This window comes from Myotis daubentonii, chromosome 6 (genome assembly GCF_963259705.1).
Source record: "Myotis daubentonii chromosome 6, mMyoDau2.1, whole genome shotgun sequence".
NCBI lineage: Eukaryota > Metazoa > Chordata > Mammalia > Chiroptera > Vespertilionidae > Myotis > Myotis daubentonii.
The window spans coordinates 9,449,835-9,469,019 of record NC_081845.1 but is presented as its reverse complement, the minus strand read 5'-3'; the positions used below and the strand labels follow the sequence as shown (position 1 = coordinate 9,469,019).

The following is a 19,185-nucleotide window of genomic DNA, read 5'->3' as shown; positions in this document are numbered from 1 at the left end:
TGGCACCCCACTGCCTTCCTTAGTTCCTGTTCGCATTTAGCACGCTGATCGTTTTGTTTTTCTTTTTAATAACCATCTGTGTTGTTAACTTAAACCCCATCGGTGGTACAGTGATTTCATTTGCTCATACGTGTTTATAAGGACGGAGGTAGGACATATGCCTGTTGCACCACGATTGTGCTAAGTTTGAGCTTACTTCCCCTATCTTGAATCACATACAATAATGGAATCTAAAACATACACTCCCAATTGGAAAACAGTTGTGGAAGGGGAAAGGAAAACTAATATTTTATTAATTCCAAAAGCTTAGGACATAACAGGAACCCTTTGCCAACATGTCTTGATTACTTTTTGGCTGCTTTAGATGAAATGGATCTGACTGACTTATCGCATCGTTCTTTGTCAAGTAAATTAAATGGAGATGTTTACATCAGCAGCTCTATGGAATGCTTAGTACAGAGCTTAAAGCGAAAACCCATAGCCAGCCTGCTGTAAAAGTTACTGCTTTTCAAAAATTGTCAAGACCTCTGCATTTCTATCTAAACTGACATATTACAGTTTCTGTATAAATATATTTCTCTGTATCCTATTAACTTTAAGTACCAACAAATATGTGGCAGGAGTGATTTGAAATTTAATCCTCAAATACTGTTTCCCTAAGCTTATTTTTTTACGTGTGATAAAAATCTTGGATCTGGAACAGATTCAGAGTTTGCTCTCTTTGGTTATCTTTCGTGTCTCTTTGCGCACGTACCTAATCTCTGCAGATCGTGTTTCATTGAGTTGGAACTCTCAGTAGTTGGTCCAACACAGAAAATTAAGAGAGAATTTCCAGAGCTTCTATACTATCATCTCACTACCTATGGCTTATTTTTTATTTGGTCAAAAGACTGTATGTATTGCAGTGAACGTTGGAATAGATGGCATCTAAAAGTTCCTGATAAGATGATTGATTCTGGTAGTTTCTGGAAGAATATGCCCAAGCTCTCCCCTCCATGAACTTGGGATGTGGAACAGGTGACGTAGCTTACAGTGGGTGTGGCAGCCCCAGAGCTGCTCTGGTGGTGATGGGGGTTTTTTGCATGGGTTTGACAACAGTCAGCGTGTAGGGAGCAACAAAAGATGAGCTGTGACGTGGAAAACCAAGCAGGTGGCAACCCACCTGAGACAATCCAACAGAAACGTCCAGTGTCCTTCCTCCTGTAGTTTCTTGAGCTAGGTGTGTTTGGCCCGGGATTAGAAGCAAGGGTAGTCCGCAGAAAAGCAAACTACTATTCTTCTTCCATAGGCTTTGTGTTAGGAAAAGAGAACTGATTTCTTTGCGCCATTCCCGGCCAGCAGCTTTCACCGTCAAACATCTTAATGTATTTATAACAGGCAGGTTACATTTCTTGCGATGTATATTTTGTACAATCAAGTTGGATTTGTACAGTAAATTGGGTTTCCTCATAAATCTTAAGTGATGAAATATTATGAAAATAGAAAAAGATCACACGAGAGAAAAGTCATATCATTGGTGATAGAAGAGGGAGAAAGTAATAAACTAATGAACTTTGGAGAGATAAAGAACCTCTAGATTCTACCCTCTGATCTGTTAAGAGCTGTTGCACGCTATTTAATTTTTTCACGGCTACATTCACATGCATTTGCTCCTAGTATAGCCACCTAATAACTGACTAGTTTGTTGAAAGACACCCTCAATCCCATAGAATGTACCACACCCCAAGTAAATGCTCATGTGAACTATGGAAAAACGAAAGACACTTGCCCAGTGTCTTGAGAAAAGGTGGGAGGGATTTTTTTAAAAGCTTACCATGTGACCTTATTTGACACATTTTTTCCATAGTGCTTAGACTTCCTCCCTGTTGTTTCTTCCTTCTCCCTTCGTTTCCAGAAAAGGGGCCTTAGAGGGAGCCCGGCCCAGAGCTTCCTGGGACTGGAAGAGGGCAGCCTCGTTCTAGGCAGAGAGCATGAGACACAGAGAAGGAGAAGCCTTTTCTTTTTTTTTTTTTTCTTTTTTTTTTTTTTTCCTGCCTAATTTGCTGTAAATCAGAGGTTCCTTTTACTCCCTCTTCCGGTTTAATTCATTTGCTAGAGTGGCTCACAGAACTCAGGAATATCCTTCATGACACTTGCCAGTTTATTAAAGGTTACAAAGAATCAGATGAGGAGATAGATACACAGGGCAAGGTCTGAGAGGGTTCCAAGCACAGAAACTTCAGTCCATGTGGAGTTGGGGTATGTCACCCTCCTGCTAGGTGGATGTGTTCTCCACCTAGAAGCTCTCGGATCTCCACACTATGGGGTTTTTATGAAGGCTGGAGAAGCCTTTTCGATGCTTCTGTTTTTGGGGTCCCTCCTCTGTCTGGATGAGAGGTTGAGAGATGCTGGGAAACCAGAATGGGTGCTTTTAAGACAGTTCCCTCTCCCTCTCTTCATGCCCGCTCTGGAAATAGCGTTGTTTCAGTTCTTGGTCTCATTTCTTCAGGCAATAGTAGAATCTCTGGTCATGAAAAAATAATGAGCATCATTGCCAGAAAACACTTGTAGATGGCCTGAAAGATATACTTCCTGGCAGACCCCTTAAACACCCTCAGGAGGGCTTTGAAAAAATGCCACTATTACTTCCCCATCACTCTTCATGTCTTATGCGGTTGACATTCGTTCAGGTGGGGAGAGATGGACGGAGGGCGCAGTGCTGTGTCACAGGTGGCCCACAGGCAAGAGCAGCCTGTGGGGATGCCCACCTAGGGGACAGGCTGGAGAGAAAAGGATCATCTTTTGTCAATCATCTGTTGCTTTTTTCTTTATGGGAGAAAATATTTTTTTAATTTATTTTCAGTTATAGTTGACATATAATATTACATTCGTTTCAGGTGTACAACATAGTGATTCAACATTTACATACCTTGTGATCACTGCAATAAGCCTAGTATCTGTCACTGTACATAATTATTACTTTATTATTGACTCTGTTCCTTATGCTGCATATTACATCATCGCCATGAATTACTTTTCTAACTGGAAGTTTGTACTTTTTAAACTCCTTTTCCACCCAGCCATCTCTTGTCTGGCAACCATCAGTTTGTTCTCTGCATCCAAGACTTTGTTTCTGTTTTGTTTTGTTATTTGTTTTGGTTTTTGGACTCCACGTATAACTGAAATCGTATGGTATTTTTCTTTCTCTGTCTGACTTATTTTATTTACACGATAGATCTATCCATCTTGTTGCAAATGTCGAGTTCATTCTTTTCAATGGCTGAATAATATTTCATTGTGTACATGTACAATATCTTTTCTATCTATTCATCTATCAGTAGACACCTAGGTTGCTTCCATATCTTGGCTGTTACAAGTAATGCTGTAGTGAACGTATGGGGTGCATATGTCTTTTTGAATTATTGTTTTCCTTTTCTTTCGGATCAATACCCAGGAGTGGAATTGCTGGATCATATGGTAGTTCTATTTTTAATGTTTCGAGTAATCTTCATAATGCTTATTGGCTGAATTCATTTACATTCCCACCAACAGCGCATGAGGGTTCTCTTTTCTCTGTATCCTCACCAGCACTTGTTATTTGTTTCTGTTTTATAATAGCCATTCTGACAGGTGAGAGGTGGTATCTTGTTTTTTTGATTTGCATTTCCCTGATGTTTAGTGATGTTGATTATTTTTCATGTGTCTCTTGGCTAGCTCTATGCCTCCCTTTGAGAAATGTCTATTTGGGTCCTTTGTTTTTCTTATGTTGAGCTGTGTTTTGGATATCCCTTATCTGATATATCATTTGTAAATACCTTCTCCCATTCGGCAGGTCGCCTTTTCATCTTGTTGATGGCTTCTTCCACTATGCACAGGCTTTATTTTATGTAGTCCCATTTCTTTCTTTATTCTTTTATTACCCCTGCCTTTTAAAAGCGATGTCAGTTTACTGCCTATATTTTCTTCTAGGGAATTTATGGTTTAGATCTTACATTTAAGTTTTTAAACCATTTTGAGTTATTTTTGTATATGGTATAAGAAAGTAATCTAGTTTCATCTTTTTACATGTATCTGTCCAATTTTCCCAACACCATTTATTGAATAGACTGCCTTTACCCTATTGTATGTTCTTGCTTCCTTTGTGGTAGATTAATTGAGCATATGAGCTTGGGTTTATGTCTGGGCTCTCTGTTCTGTTCCCTTGGTGTATGTGTCTGTTTTTGTGCCATTTCCATGCCAATTACGATAGCTTTGTAGAATAGTTTGAAATCAGGAACACGATACCTCTGTGGCTATTCAGGTCTTTTGTGATTCCATATAAATTTTAGGATTATTTGTTATAGCTTTTTTTTTTTTTTTTAATGCTGTTGATATTTTGTCAGATGAAATAATTGGTGTGGGGTTTTTTTTCTCTCTCCTTCAGGGGGTGACAGGTGCTTTGACAGTTTTGATGAAAGATGCAATAAAACCAAATCTGATGCAGACCCTAGAAGTAAGTGATTTTCTTTGTATAGAAATTATTGAAAGTTTGCATTCATTGGATTGCTTGTGCGTCCCCTACAACACGAGCACTTCCAGCCAATGTGAGCCCACAAGGAACATCGGAAGAATTTGGTCATCCAAAAAAATTAAAAGTGTACTTACAGATTCTTTAATATAATTCATATCTTGCCTAATGTAGCACTAATTGGCCAGAGTAAAAATTTAGAGATTCGATATCTTGTCTAATATTTCAGTAAGTTGTGTAGTTATGTTTACATGTTTTCTCTTTTGCTTTTATTTATTTATTTATTTGCTTAATCTCTCATAACAATTAGGTTTTGGTATTTTTTTGTTTTTGTTTTCCCCAAACAAAACACACAGTAAATGGTGAAAAGGGTTTTCCAGGAAAGTATGCTGTACCCTGCTTTTATAAGAATGCTATTTTTGTATATGACTTTCCTGCTCTCGTCTTTATTGAACTTAAATTTCCTCATCAAAATACCTGTTTTCATCCAGGGGTTTAGTCACTCGTCTTGCTCAAAGGCTGTAGTAATTGTCTAATTCCCTCCTCTTAGCTAAGGAGAGCCCAGGGTTTGGGTGCAGGCAAGGAGGCAGTATTTGGGCCGGGTTGACAAAGCAGATGGTGGGGGTAGGGGTCTGGGAGATAGTGGTGTACTGGTAAGTGTTTTAACAGCCAGCTCTCTGGGTGAAAATGCCTAATTTGTAGCATTTGCCAATTTGGACAATTGTCTCACAATGGCCAATTTCTGGCTCCCTTCCAGAGGTCCCTGAACAATGGAGATGGGAGGCAATGCATGCCAGGAGTGGTGTAAACGTCTGTTTGTCCTCAATCTGTAGTGGGACAAAGGGAGGTGAAGGTGGCCAGAGGGCAAGCACATTGGGAAGACATATAACAGAAACACAAGCAAAATAACCATCCATTTATTCAGCTATTCAGTTGATACAAAGCCGAGTTTCACTGTTCACTCTGCCATTCACTAACTGTGACCTGTGTTTTCGTCATCTCATTCTCCCTTTTCTCTCATGTAAAATGCTTAGAGCCCAATGGCTCACGTACTCCACCAGTGCTTGCTGCTATATGATACCGTACACAGTTAAATACTGTTGTCTGAGAATTCCAGGGCTAATCCAAAGACATAAAACTATCTATCATGAGTGTGGCATTTCACTTTATCTACAGAACACTTAGGAAAGTAACTCAGTAACTTCACCCCGACGTTCCTTCCTTCGGGAGCCCTTGCTTCTTCTGGCCTCTGACCCCTCACCCTCCCGGACCTGCTTTTTTTTTTTTTTTTTTTTTTTTTTTAATATACTTTATTGGTTTTTTACAGAGAGGAAGGGAGAGGAATAGAGAGTTAGAAACATCGATGAAAGAGAAACATCGTTCAGCTGCCTCCTGCACACCCCCTACTGGGGATTTGCCCGCAACCAAGGTATATGCCCTTGACCGGAATCGAACCTGGGACCCTTCAGTCCGCAGGCCAATGCTCTATCCACTGAGCCAGACCGGTTAGGGCCTCCTGGACCTTCTTGATGGCCTCTCCTCCCTCTCCCCTGTTGTCTTTTGGCTCAGCCCCTGAATGTCGGGGGGCCTGAGCCCTCACTTCTCCAGCTGTGCTCTCCCGGGTTACCAGCCATGCGATGACCCCACGCTCTGGTTCTCAACCTCCTGACCTCAGAATTCCAGATTTGGAGGTACAATTACCAAGAGCCACTTGAGTGGGTAAAAGGCATTTCAAACTTAACAGATAAGATCTTTGATTCCCAACCACCTCCTACTTCCTCCCAACCTGCTCCTCCCCCCAAACCTGGTCTGTTAGCGGTTCAAGCCAAAAACCTAGAGATCATCTGGAGATCCCCCTCCCTCCCTCACCCTGCTCCCTGCCTCCCCCCTGCCTCAGCTACCAGCGTGCCCACCTGTCACACCGCCAGCGGGTCTCACTTTATTTTTATTTTTTATTTTACTAGCTACATTTTAAGTAGCCTCATGTATCAGATGGTGCAGATATAGAATATGTTCATCTTTGTAGAAAGTCCATTTGGACAAAGCTGTTTTAGGGCTCTGGCAAGCAAATGGGTAATTGACTTGAAATGTCTGAAAAGTCCATTCTGGAGAATATCTATAGCTTTGTCATCATGAGGAACCAAGACAGTCCCTGCATGACTTTCCGAAGTGTTCTGTGTATAGAGTGAAATGCCACACTCATGATGGGTCGTCTTATATCTTCGGGTTTTCAGACGCCGTTTTTAACCGTGTACGGTATCCCATGGCCGCAAGCGTCGGTGGAGTGTGTGAGCACATGTGTCTGTCTGAAGGTCTAACAAAGAAAGTGTACACATTCTCCCACTCAAATTCCGTCCTGGGGGTTCCAAAACCAGGGCTCCAGTACTGATTAGCACACTGTGTGGCCTTCAGCTGTAAATGAGAAGTAAAATGCTGCTGATCCAGTTCTTAGAGTGGCTATATCAGGAGTGTTAGGTGTTTATGCTGATCCAGCCACACCCTGTCTGTCACCTGTGCCCCTTGGAGACCAGTGCCCCGTGCTTCTCAGACAGATGGCCCCATCAGGGTTGCAGCGCGGAAAGGAGTGAGGGCGGCTGCCCGCCCAGGGAGGCAGCCTGTGACCTTGTCCTCACGAAACGTCCCAACTCCACTCTTACTCAGCGAGCCACGTGCAGGGACTGGCGAGGTCAGGAGGTGACGGAGACTGTCTTTTAAACAGCGTTTTCTTCAGAGCACTTGAAAGGTTTTTCTGGACAGAAGTGAGAAATCAGACATAGACAGCGGTACACGGGTAGATGGAGACACAGAACCCACGTCTGTATATACATGTCTACCAACATGTGTGTTTGGGTTTCATCATCCCGACTTTATGTCCACACACATGTGTATGACCTTCTCAGGACCCTGTTAGTGTCCCTCCTGAGGACTTTGGGAGGGAAAGTACACAGAGTTCACAGACTGGCTTTGAGAAACTGCCTTCTTCGTTCTGAGAGACGATTTTTCTCTCGCTTCCCCTCTTCCTGCTTTGGTGCAGCTTTCTCAGCTTGGAAGATGGTCAGCCAGCAGCCCATCGCGGTGCGTGGGAACTTTCCGGGGCTGACAGCCCCCATGCCCGCGCTCCACGCCCTGTCTCCCCACGCCCGTGAGCGGGCAGCCTGTTTTCACAGGTGGAGCTCCGGCTGCACGTACACAGGCCCCGGTGGCCCCCTGGGCTCTGAATAAAACCCGAGCACTTGACTGCGTGTGGATAAACACGCTCTTCTAGGTGGGGCTACGCTCTGTTCTCATCAACAACGGAAGCTATAGGACAGGCATTAAAAATAAATGCACAGGCAGGTTTTCCTTCAAAGAATTAACATGTAATGGTTGTGCGATTTTTAACATGGAAGACAAACAATGAAAGTCTTAAAACAGGATTTTTAAAAATCAGAATAACAAGCTTGTAATTGTGAACGTAAAAATGTTATAGTTCCTTATCATTGCAAATATAATATCCTTATGTAGTTGGCCTGCCGTGAATCAAATGGATTTTTTTATGCTTGTTTTGGGTTTTTCTTGAACTGATTAATTTCTTAAATAAGCCTCTTAGACCATCAGAGTCTAATCCCATTTTTTTTTTTTTAAAGAAAACACAATGTAAAGTAATGTGAAATAATGTAAGGCATTTACTTCACAGTCACTGAGGCAGCTAACACAGTGGCTTATCAAAATTACCGTAGGAAGTAACTGGCCCTCAGCGCCTTTTCTCCTTGGTTCAGTATTAAATGTAGAATTAACACCGTTCCAGGATTCGTAAGGAACTTGGACCTTTGAAAGACTCGGGGCTTTTTAAGCTTTCTTTGTGAGAATTTGGGCATTAGACTTGTAGTTTGAATGAAAGCAGAATGGCTGAAGTGAGCCTTCTCAGTACCCAGCAGTCTGGCCCGCCTCGTGTGACCTTCCATTTGTCTCTGGGGGGTTTTCATTTGTTCTTCTGCTTCCACAGGGGACGCCCGTCTTTGTGCATGCTGGCCCCTTTGCTAACATCGCCCATGGCAACTCTTCCGTGCTGGCTGATAAAATTGCCCTGAAACTAGTGGGTAAAGAAGGATTTGTAGGTAAGTCATTTCTTTTTAATGTAGTTGTTGTAGGACATTTGAAATCTAAAAGGTGATGACTGGAGTGGAGTGGAACTCACACGGACTTGAGATGTGTTCTTTCGACCTACCTACCTTTCAGAGAGGGTCTCAGTACTGGAAAAACCCTGTGGGCTGGGCTGCACTGGTGAAATGATCTCGTGGTTGAACCATGGGTTCTGACGTCAGATGCATGTGGGTTTGAGTGTAAGCTCTGATACTTTCTGGCTCAGAGACCTCAGGCACATTTTAGGGACCTCAGAGCCTCGGTTTTCTCATCTGTAAAATGGTGACCACAATATTGTATCAAACCTTAGAGAGTTATTGTGAAAACTAAAGGAGGTTATTCATTCAGCAGATACGGAGCACCTACCACTTACAAGGCATGCAACTTAGACCTGAGGCCACGGTGCCGAGGACACTAGCTTAGCCCTGCCATCTTGGGGTGTTCTGTCTGATGGCGTATATCATCTAGCAGGGGAGGGTGTTCATTCCATCTTAGCTACTATTAGCAGTAATAGTACTATTAACAACTTAAAATTAATTGAATCTGAATGTGTCTTTGGTGGCCTAATGGAGGAAAGAGTTCCCAGCCAATACACTTGGGAGTTTTAACTGGTAGAACTTCACATCTTCGCTGTTGTAAAACTCTCCTTTGTGGTACCTGTTTCTTTCTGGCTTTTGTTGGATATTCCAGCCAGAAAGAGGGGGCAATGGCCATCAAGATGGCACAGTGAGTGCCAGATCCCACCCATGACATTCAGTCTGTGACAAAACAAAAGACAAAACAGCAGGGCTTCATGGAATGACACCTTAATTTGACATGGAGGGATTATACTGGCAGGTTGCACAGGCCCACGGGTAATTTCCATTCACCACCTGAGTGCCTCCCATCACCGAGTCTAGCAGTGGCTTCTTTCACACCAGTCCTCAGCCTGGTGTCCAACTCAGAAGTGGGTTATTGTACTAGAAAGGATTCCACAGGACAAAAGGGCTCAGCTGTGCACTTTTACACTCAGCCATGAGGAAGGCCATTCAGGGCTGTTGAGCCTGCTGCAGGCATTCCTTGTAGGCAGGCAAGAGCAGAGGAGGGTGTGTATAGCTCATTCCTCAAAGGTCTGTGCTGGACGGCCCTCGTGCACTTTGCTTCTTCGGTACCGAGTCCACAAGGAGAGTGGCTAGACATGCTGTCTCAATGGACTTGCTCGATCGATCACAGCGTAATTGGAGAGCTAATGGACAAGGAGGCCGGGCAGAGGCGGGCACCACAAGGCTGGTGCTTTTGTGAAGTGGTGTTCTAATGCTTTCGCTCTACCAATAAAAGAACTTCTAGAAGAAAGCACTCCGTCTCATGCTGACAGAGCTCTGCCTCTGTTCCCATCCAATGCATATTTATGGAATATGTGTTACCGTGGCAAAGCATCTGTCAGGGTGTGTGCAGAACACAGCAGCTCTCCGCGTGACCTTGGACAAGCCACCCTCTTCCAGCCAAGGTCCCTCACTCTCGGCAGAAGCCCTCTGGGCAGTATCTCTTTTATACATGCCTGCTGCTTCCACAGCTGGTCTCCAGGCACCACAGACCTTTGACCTCTGACCTACCTTCGGTGGGAGTGCAGCTGTGCCGCTCACAGGAACCTGACCCTGACCCTGACCCTCTGTTGTGCCGTGGGCTGTAAACTTCCCTTTATCTCCCTCCCCTCCCCATTCCTCACCCTTCACCACTGAGGCCCCTAAGGCAGAGACACTGTGCCTCCCAGGTCTCTCCTGTAAAGCCCCCCTCCCCTCACTAGCTCGAGGCCAGAGTGGGGCTGGTGATGGGACAGTGGCCTTTGAAGACGTCCTTTCCTGGCTTCTGACCTTGTCAACCCCTTTGAAACCTCAAGGTGGCTGTTGGGCTAACGGATGCAAAATTTATTTTCAAACGATTTCTTTGCCAATAAGCAAGTGGCACCATTTTGAAGCCTCAAATAAAGTGGAACCCAAAGAGCCCGGTTTACCGTCCTTCTGCAGGATTTAAGTGCAGGGGCACGCGTGTATCTGAAGCCCGAGGAGAAATGTCTGTCCTCAGGAAAGTCATTGTTTATAGGCTCAGACCCAGATTGATAATTTGGGTTACATTAAGGAAATAAATTATATATGATAAAGGATGTTAGGTTAAAAAGCAAGTGACAGGTTGGAAGAAATCATTTACAAAGGCAATAGACACATGAACAGCATTCAGAACATACAGGGGTGGGCAAACGGAGGTTTACGGTTGTGAGTATGTGAAACAGTTTATTCTCGTGTTATTTATTTGTTAATCATTGTGTTACTGATTTGTATGACAGCTGTAAGCCTACTTTCCCCCACCCCTGTATAACTCACAAAGGGCTACAGACTGATAAGGAAAAAAACAAATACTCCCAGAAAATGGGCAAAAGATTGAAAAAGGTAGTTCACAGAACAAGAGCAATCTGACAGAATTTCCGGGAAAAACTTCAAAAGAGAAAATGATGTAGCCATTTCACTTCTCTGTAATACCCGGAAAGTAAATAATTGAAAATATGTTTAGGTCATTGAAATAACTTACCTCAGGACATATTTATTGAGCCTCTGCTGTATGTCAGGTAATACACGGCCGGAGCCAGGAATTGAAGATGATTAAGACACGTTTCCCAGCCCACAGTAATTTACAGTGGGGAGGGAGACAGGCCTCTAAGCAGACCCTCAAAATGGCGAGTCCGTTGCACTTAGGAGATGAAGGACCACATTGATTAACTAAGAACCTTAGGAGATGGGGCGCGTCTCTTAGATAGAATTTTCCCCACACTCCTGGTTTAATCTAGTGTTCTGTTCCATCCCAGCACACATAAGGAATTATTTTGTCTACTCTACAATAATTACTCCAAGATAATGGCCTCAGTATTCCATTTAGACTTAAAAACAGAGTAAAGTTTATTTAATTAATTGCAGAAACTTGTCAGACAAGAGCAGAAGGCTCCATGAGAATCTGGGCGAGTGCTGTGGTCACTGATTTCTGTTTCTCCTTCTTCCGTCAACAGTCCTCGGGGATCCACTCGCTTCATTTACTGCTGTCAAGGCAAAACATTGCTTTGGCATCAAACCCCAACCATGTGTTATTTTTAAGGAAATAAAGAAAAGAAAAGAATAACAACATTGAGTTCCTAGGTTTTTAAAACTTATCTCATATTTAAACTATTTGCAGGGATTTCAAACTTACACATGAACCTTAGTTTTTAAAATTTATTTTCTGTTCCATAAATTTGTTTTTGCTTCCAGTTTTGAATGAATACCTTGCCTTCCTTCTGGAATGCAGCCTACATTTTTTTAAAAGTATATTTTTATTGGTTTCAGAGAAGAAAGGAGAGGGAGAGATAGAAACATCAATGATGAGAGAGAATCATTGATATGCTGCCTCCTGCACACCCCACAATGGGAATTGAACCCACAACCTGGGCATATGCCCTGACTGGGAATCAAACGGTGACCTCCTGGTTCATAGGTCAATGTTCAACCACTGAGCCACTCCGGTCAGGCCAGTCTACATTTTTATAGCCAGGGGTTTCTTAACCGATGATCACCAGTCACCCCCTCCCATAATTAAATGCATCATTATATGAGTGTAAGTACTTTTTTAAAAAACCAGAGTTAAGCTCCACAATTCTCATTAGATTCTCAAAAGAAGACATTCATGCCTCAAAAAGATAAAAGGCCAGGGCCTGCATCTCAGGCCCTCATGGGCGCGGCATGCTGCTTCACCTTACCCTCTATGGGGATCCATGCGAAGATCGGGTGCCTTTCAGCTTCCCATCCACATTTGACCTGAGCACTCGCATCCAAAGTGCATGTCAAGAAGTTACCTCCTGGATTGTGTCTTCTCCTTGCTAACTAGACAATCACATGGACCCAGGCTGGGTTCCCCTGGTGCTGCCTGGGTACGTGAGTCTAAACAGATGAGGTGGCAGAAGAGAAAGATCAGGCCCGTCCCCAATCACACACCAGGCTTGGCCCTGCACATTTCAGGCTTAGGATTTAGTGATCAGAACGAGTAGCCACAGCAGTTCTAAGGCAAACTGAATAGGCTTGGGAAACACAACCTTGTTAATATCTCCATTATAAAAGCTCCTCTGAGCTTCAAACCTGTGCCAAAGCCATCACAGACTTGCTCACTTAGTCCTTAAACAGTTCTGTTCTCCCCGTTTTACAGATGATGCAACCAAAGCCTAAGTCATGGTACCCTTCGTCTGCCGTGGCTCAGCCTGAGTGCGGGGATGCGCCACGGCCTCCCCGGTGCAGAGAGAGGATCTGTTGGCTCTTCCGCCTGCAGTAACTTTCCCATCTCTCTCTCTCTAGTTCCCAGCCACTCCCAGAAAAAATAATTCGTTTCAGATGACCTGTCTACAGCAGATGGTCACATTTAGAAATTGTACCAATATAATTATATTGTGCCAAGATATAGTAACATGTGCCAACAGTCGTGGGATACTTTGAGGTGTTTTTTGTTTTTTTTCTTCTGACTACTTTAAAAGATCCTTTTCCCTGATATATTGCTAATAAAGGTTGTCTTACTGAGTCACAGGCTGACTGCTCTCCCTGCTGCTCCCCCACCCCACCCCCTTTTGCAAACAGCTTTAAATCTTTCCACTTGGACTTCGGGACTCTGTGCTGGTGGTTACACCCTGTCCTCTGTTCCCATTTTTATTGTTAGGCAGTTTTACATATGCCTTTGTTTCGATAGGAGAGAACCAAACTAAACATTCCTGTAATTTCATCCACCCTTTTAAAAAAAAAACCAGTGTCCAGTGACGGTCCAGCTTTCGAAGCTCTCATTCTCCCAGACTTCACCCTGGTAACGTTACTTGGGAGCACTGATCTCAGCCCACACTCCATCATGGTTATACTCTCCGCTGATCACACTGGTAATATCAAGGATGAGAAGCGCAGAATTATTGGAGGTCCTGGCTGAAGGTCACATGCTAGCGTCCAGGAAACCATTAAGCCCCAGTAGTGGCTTGTACCCGCTCTGTTGAGGAAAGCCTAGTAAGAGGGGTTGTTTGTTACTGCCCCGGGGGTTCTGATTTCCCATCTTGCCAGTGCCCAGTCTCATTCTCCCCTCAGTGCCCCTGCTGGCCTGTATTCTGCCTCACCTTTCTCCTCCCTTTTGTAGGAGATGGAGCCCTCCTTTCTTTCATCAGCTAGTCTTCTGCCTCCCTCACCCCTAACAAAAGGTGAAATATTCTGAATATACAGCATTCCAGAAAGTAGACAGGTTAATATAATAAACACCCAGGTTTCCACCACTCAGCTTTGTTAAAATCATAACATATTTCTGTGTGCTTTAGTTGTTTCGTTTTTTTTTAAATTGTTTATTGTTGAAAGTATTACATATGCCCCCCTTATCCCCATTGACCCCCTCCAGCCGGCCCCCACACAACCTCCCCAGGCCTCTAGCACCCTATTGTCTGTGTCCATGGGTTACGATATATGTGTACAAGGTCTTTGGTTGATTACCTCCCACCCATGCACCCTCCTCCACCTTCCCTCTGAGTTTCCTCACGCTGTTCCATGCTTCCATGTCTCTGGATCCACTCCATTCATCAGTTTATTTTGTTACTTAGATTCCACATATGAATGCGATCATGTGATACTTGTCTTTCTCTGATTGACTTATTTCACTTAGCATGGCACTCTCTAGGTTCCTCCATGCTGTCCCAAAGGGTGAAAGAGTTTTCTTTTTTACTGCTGCATAGTATTCCATGGTATAAATGTAGCACGGCTTTTTTATCCATTCATCTGCTGATGGGCACTTGGGCTGTTTCCAGATCTTAGCTATTGTAAATTGTGCTGCTATGAACATAGGGGTGCATACATTCTTTCTGATTGGTGCTTCGGGTCTCTTAGGATATATTTCTAAAAGTGGAATCACTGGGTCACACGGCAGTTCCATATTTAGTTTTTTGAGGAAACTCCTACTGTTTTCCATAATGGCTGCACCATCTGCATTCCCACCAGCAGTGTGCTAGGCTTCCCTTTTCGCCACATCCTTGCCGACACTTGTCATTTGTTGATTTGTTGATGGTAGCCATTCTGACAGATGTAAGGTGATACCTCATTGTCATTTTAATTTGCATATCTCTGATGATCAGCGACTTTGAGTGATTTTTTCATGTCTCTTGGCCATATGTATGTCCTCTTCGGAGAAGTGACTATTTAGGTCCTTTGCCCATTTTTTAATTGGATTGTTTGTCTTCCTTTTGTTGTATGAGTTGCTTACATATTTTGGATATTAATAACCCTTTATCAGATGTATCATTGCCAAATATATTCTCCCATACAGTGGGCTCTCTTTTCGTTTTGTTGATGGTTTCTTTTGCTGTGCAGAAGCTTTTTATTTTGATTTAGTCCCTTTTGTTTATTTTCTCCTTAGTTTCCTTTGCCTCAGGAGATGTATCTGTAAACATATTGCTATGAGAGATGTCTGAGATTTTGCTGCCTATGGTTTCTTCTAGGATCTTTATGGTTTCATGACTTGGATTTAAGCCTTTTATCCATTTTGAGTTTATTCTTGTGTATGGTGTAAGTGGGTGGTGTAGTTTTATTTTTTTGCATCTATCTGCCCAATTTTCCCAACACTGTTTATTGAAGAGACTCTCTTGACTCCATTGTATGCTCTTGTCTCCTTTGTCAAATATTAATTGAGCATAATGGCTTGGATCAATTTCTGGGTTCTCTGTTCTTTTCCATTGATCTTTATGCCTGTTCTTGTGCCAGTACCAGGCTGTTTTGATTATAGTGGCTTTGTATATAACTTGAAATCTGGTATTGTGATTCCTTCAACTTTGTTTCTTTTTCTCAAAATTGCTGCAGCTATTTGGGGCCTTTTTTTATTCCGTATAAATTTTTGGAGTACTTGTTCTAGCTCTGTGAAATATGCTGTTGGTATTTTAATCGGGATTGCATTGAATCTGTAGATTGCCTTGGATAGTATGGACATTTTAATGATGTTGATTCTACCAATCCATGAACACGGTATATTCTTCCACTTATTTTTATCTTCTTCTATCTCTTGTTTCAATGTCTTGGAGTTTTCCAAGTACAGGTCTTTTGCCCCCTTAGATAAGTTTACTCCTAAATATCTTAAATTTTTTGTTGCAATGGTAGATGGGATTGTTTGTTTTGTTTCTCTTTCTGAGAATTCATTATTGATGTATTAAAAAGTCATCGATTTGGGGGTGTTGATTTTGTATCCTGCTACATTGCCAAATTCATTTATTAAATCTAGTAGTTTTTGGTGGAGTCTTTAGGGTTTTCTATGTACAATATCATGTCATCTGTGAATAATGAGAGTTTTACTTCCTCCTTTCCAATTTGGATACTTTTCATTCTTCTTGTCTGATTGCTGTGGCTAGGACTTCCATTACTCTCTGTATGTGTAAGGCTAATATGCTAAGTGTCCGACTGTCCGACCGGTCACTATGACGTGCACTGATCACCAGGGGGCAGATGCTCAACACAGGAGCTGCCAAGCTGCAGTGACTTGTCAGCGGCAGTTCTCAGGTGATGCACCCGGAAACCAGAGAGGAGGGAGCCTGATTCCTCGTGGGGCCACGCGATTCCACCTTCAGCCGTGGGATCCCACCTTCGTCTGGGTGATGCTGTTGCTGGGGCACTTTCAGCCCCGAAGCTGGTTTACTGCACACTTGCATTTGCGTCCCGTGCCCTGTACGGCGACTTTACAGAGTGTCCTCTCGCACTCTGGGACCCCTCGGCGGGGATGTCGGAGAGCCGGTTTCGGCCCTATCCCCGCAGGCCAGGTCGAGGGATTCCACCTGCTGGAGGGGCCCCGCTCACTCTGCAGATGCCGGGGAGGGGCTGTGGGAGGTTGGCTCCAGGGCATGTCCAGCCCATCTGGCCCAGTCCCACCCCACCGGCCACCTTCTAATTAATTTCCTTTCAATGTGCATGAATCTGTGCACCGGTTCACTAATGGTGAATAAGATTGGTGAAAGCGGGCATCCCTGTCTTGTTCCTGTTCTTAGGCGAAATGCTCTTAGCTTTTTGTGCTTTAGTTTTTTATAGAACATTAGAGACAGAGTTGAGGTCCCCGTGAACTCCTCCCTGATCTTTTTCCCTTTTGTGCGTCGCTAGTCACCAGCATCCTGATTTGGGGGAAAGGAGTATCACTTCCAAGCATTCTTTTAGACTTTTATCACATACATATGCCTCCTCAAAAGACCTGCAGCCCTCTGACCACAACACCAGCATCTTGGCAATTTTCACAGCACCCCAGGCCCAAAGAAATACCTAAGATGTCCCTTTATTAAGGGATTATGTCCAAACCACTTAATGGATATCTATGTCCCAACAACTTAGTAGCTGTCTGAACAAAGGATGCATATAAACTGAAAGAAAATAAATTTCATTCTTAAATAGCCCCCATGATTTATTAATGAGATGTGTATCCTTTTTGGGTACTGCACAACTTCTCCGTCCTGGAATCGGCCACCACTTTGAACCTCGTTTCCTATTCCACGATGGCTTCGCACAGTTCTCGCTTCATCCTGCAGCAGCCACCAACAACGTAGCTTCACAAATACATGATGTCACCGAAAGGCATGCAGAGTGGTGATGCTGAAACAGTGAACTGCCTCACACGAGTGGGACTCGCATTGTCACCAGATGTCAAGTGGTGCCGAGTTTCCCCCCAAAATTTAACACATCCCATGGCTCCTTTGAGCTCAGAGCGCCCCGGGGCGCCTCTGCACATAAATTTGGGAACCACAGATATGCGGCATGTTTTTGTAATATTTTTAATACGTTTGAACATTTTATATGTTAATAAATGTGACTCTCGGCATTGTGCCGTAGCAGGGTCAGCAAACTTCTGCTGTCAAGGGCAAGCTAGTAAATTTCTTCGGCTCTGTGAGCCATAGTGTCTCTGTGTAGAAATTCCACTGCAAAGGCATAGATAAAGCATAGATCAAACCTGCAGGAATGAGAGAGGCCGAGTTCCAGAAATTTTATTTATGGGCTCTTACATTTGAATTTCATATAGTGTTCACATGTGATGAAATGTTCTTCTGATTTGTTTTTAAACATTAAAAAATGTTTTCTTGAAAGTTTAAATCCGCAGGCCATCATTTGCCAAGCCCTGCTCTGGACCTTTGTATTTTGGTTCCGTGTTACATTTTTGCATGTATCCAAGTAGCTGTGACCAGAGAAACCTCATTTTTACCTGCCGTGTCGGCTTCCTTGGCATGTATGTAGCATGCGTGTTAGTGCATTCTTCATCGAAGGGCATTTGGATTCCTTCCAGAACTCTGGTCTTATAGGGAACATTCTTATTTTTGTCTCTGAGAATATGTGCAAAACGTTTTCTAGGGTCTATATTGAGGAGTAAAATTTGGGGAGTCATAAGTATGCTCCGAATCCACTTAATAGATAAAGCCAAATTGTTCTTCAAGATACCAGTTTCTCTTACCACCAGTTAGAATGAGATTTCTCATTTCTCCCCATTCTTTCCCCCATATGTATTAGATTTTCAAAGTCTTGCCAATCTGATTGTAGTGAAATGGTATTTCATCATAGTTGTAAGTGTCAGTATAGGTTTAGACATTTCAGAGCATTTATGAATTTCCTGGTTTGGGGGGTGGGGTCATTTATCTTATTTCTTAACGAATTTATCCCCATTTTGTAATATATTCTGAATAGGAATACTTTGCCACTACGTGTTAAAAATATCTTCTTCCATGTGTGGTTTATCTTTCAAATGTGTTCATCGTAGCTTTTCTCTTTCCAACCTTTTTTTTTTTTTTTTTTTATGGTTTCTGCTTTTGGAGTCATAAAATGTTGGCTCTTATATTTAGGTCTTTAATCATCTCAGAACTTAACGTTTGGTTTCGGTGACTCTTTTCCTTAATTCACACAATTTGTGACATTTTTCTTCCCTAGTGATTCTTCCAGAGGTGGTTGTCAGCCCCAGCCATAAAAGGGGGCCAAGCAGCCTCGGGGAATCCAAATCACTCAGGAACTCTGCTCCTCTCCTCCTGTGCCCCAGAGAGTTCAAGGCCAGTGCAGGTGGTGGTCAGCTGTTTCCTGCTGGGACCTGCCTCTGGGATTGCTTTTAAAGCCATTCACCTTGGCAGTGTCAGGGACACCCTCTGTTCTGCCTCCCCAAGAAAGAGGAGCCTACAGGATGGTTTCTCCAGCTCTGCTTATCAGCTACAGAGATCAGGGCCCTTCTTCTAGAAGGGGTTCCACATGTTGCCTCTCCCTCCCTGACTCTTCATCTGTTATGCTCAGCATCACCCAGCAGTGGTGCCTGGTCTTTCTGGAGAAGTGAATACTGCCCAGTTTCCTGCCCAGTTCTGAACATCTGCCATAAGAGGTCCCTTGGCATTTTGCAAAGAATGGGTTGACCCTAGCTAGTTTTGCTCGGTGGTTAGAGCATTAGCCTGTGGACTGGTCAGGGCACATGCCCGGGTTACGGGCTTGATCCCCAGTAGGGGGCGTGCAGGAGGCAACCAATTGATGATTCTCTCATCATTGATGTTTCTATCTCTGCCTCTCCCTTCCTCTCTGAAA

At 43.4% G+C, this 19,185-nt stretch overlaps 1 protein-coding gene across 4 annotated transcripts in view; it reads left to right on the top strand.

Moving 5' to 3' along the window:
• Positions 1 to 19,185, top strand: part of MTHFD1L (methylenetetrahydrofolate dehydrogenase (NADP+ dependent) 1 like) — a 162,006-nt gene that overhangs the window by 59,051 nt on the left and 83,770 nt on the right. For all 4 annotated transcript variants that reach the window (XR_009453358.1, XM_059700019.1, XM_059700021.1 and 1 more), the window contains exons 19-20: positions 4,403 to 4,471; positions 8,472 to 8,583. Coding sequence is in view for 3 of the 4 variants with exons in the window: in XM_059700019.1 (XP_059556002.1) it covers positions 4,403 to 4,471; positions 8,472 to 8,583 (181 nt within the window). In the remaining variant the exon portion in view is untranslated. The remainder of the gene's footprint in view (positions 1 to 4,402; positions 4,472 to 8,471; positions 8,584 to 19,185) is intronic.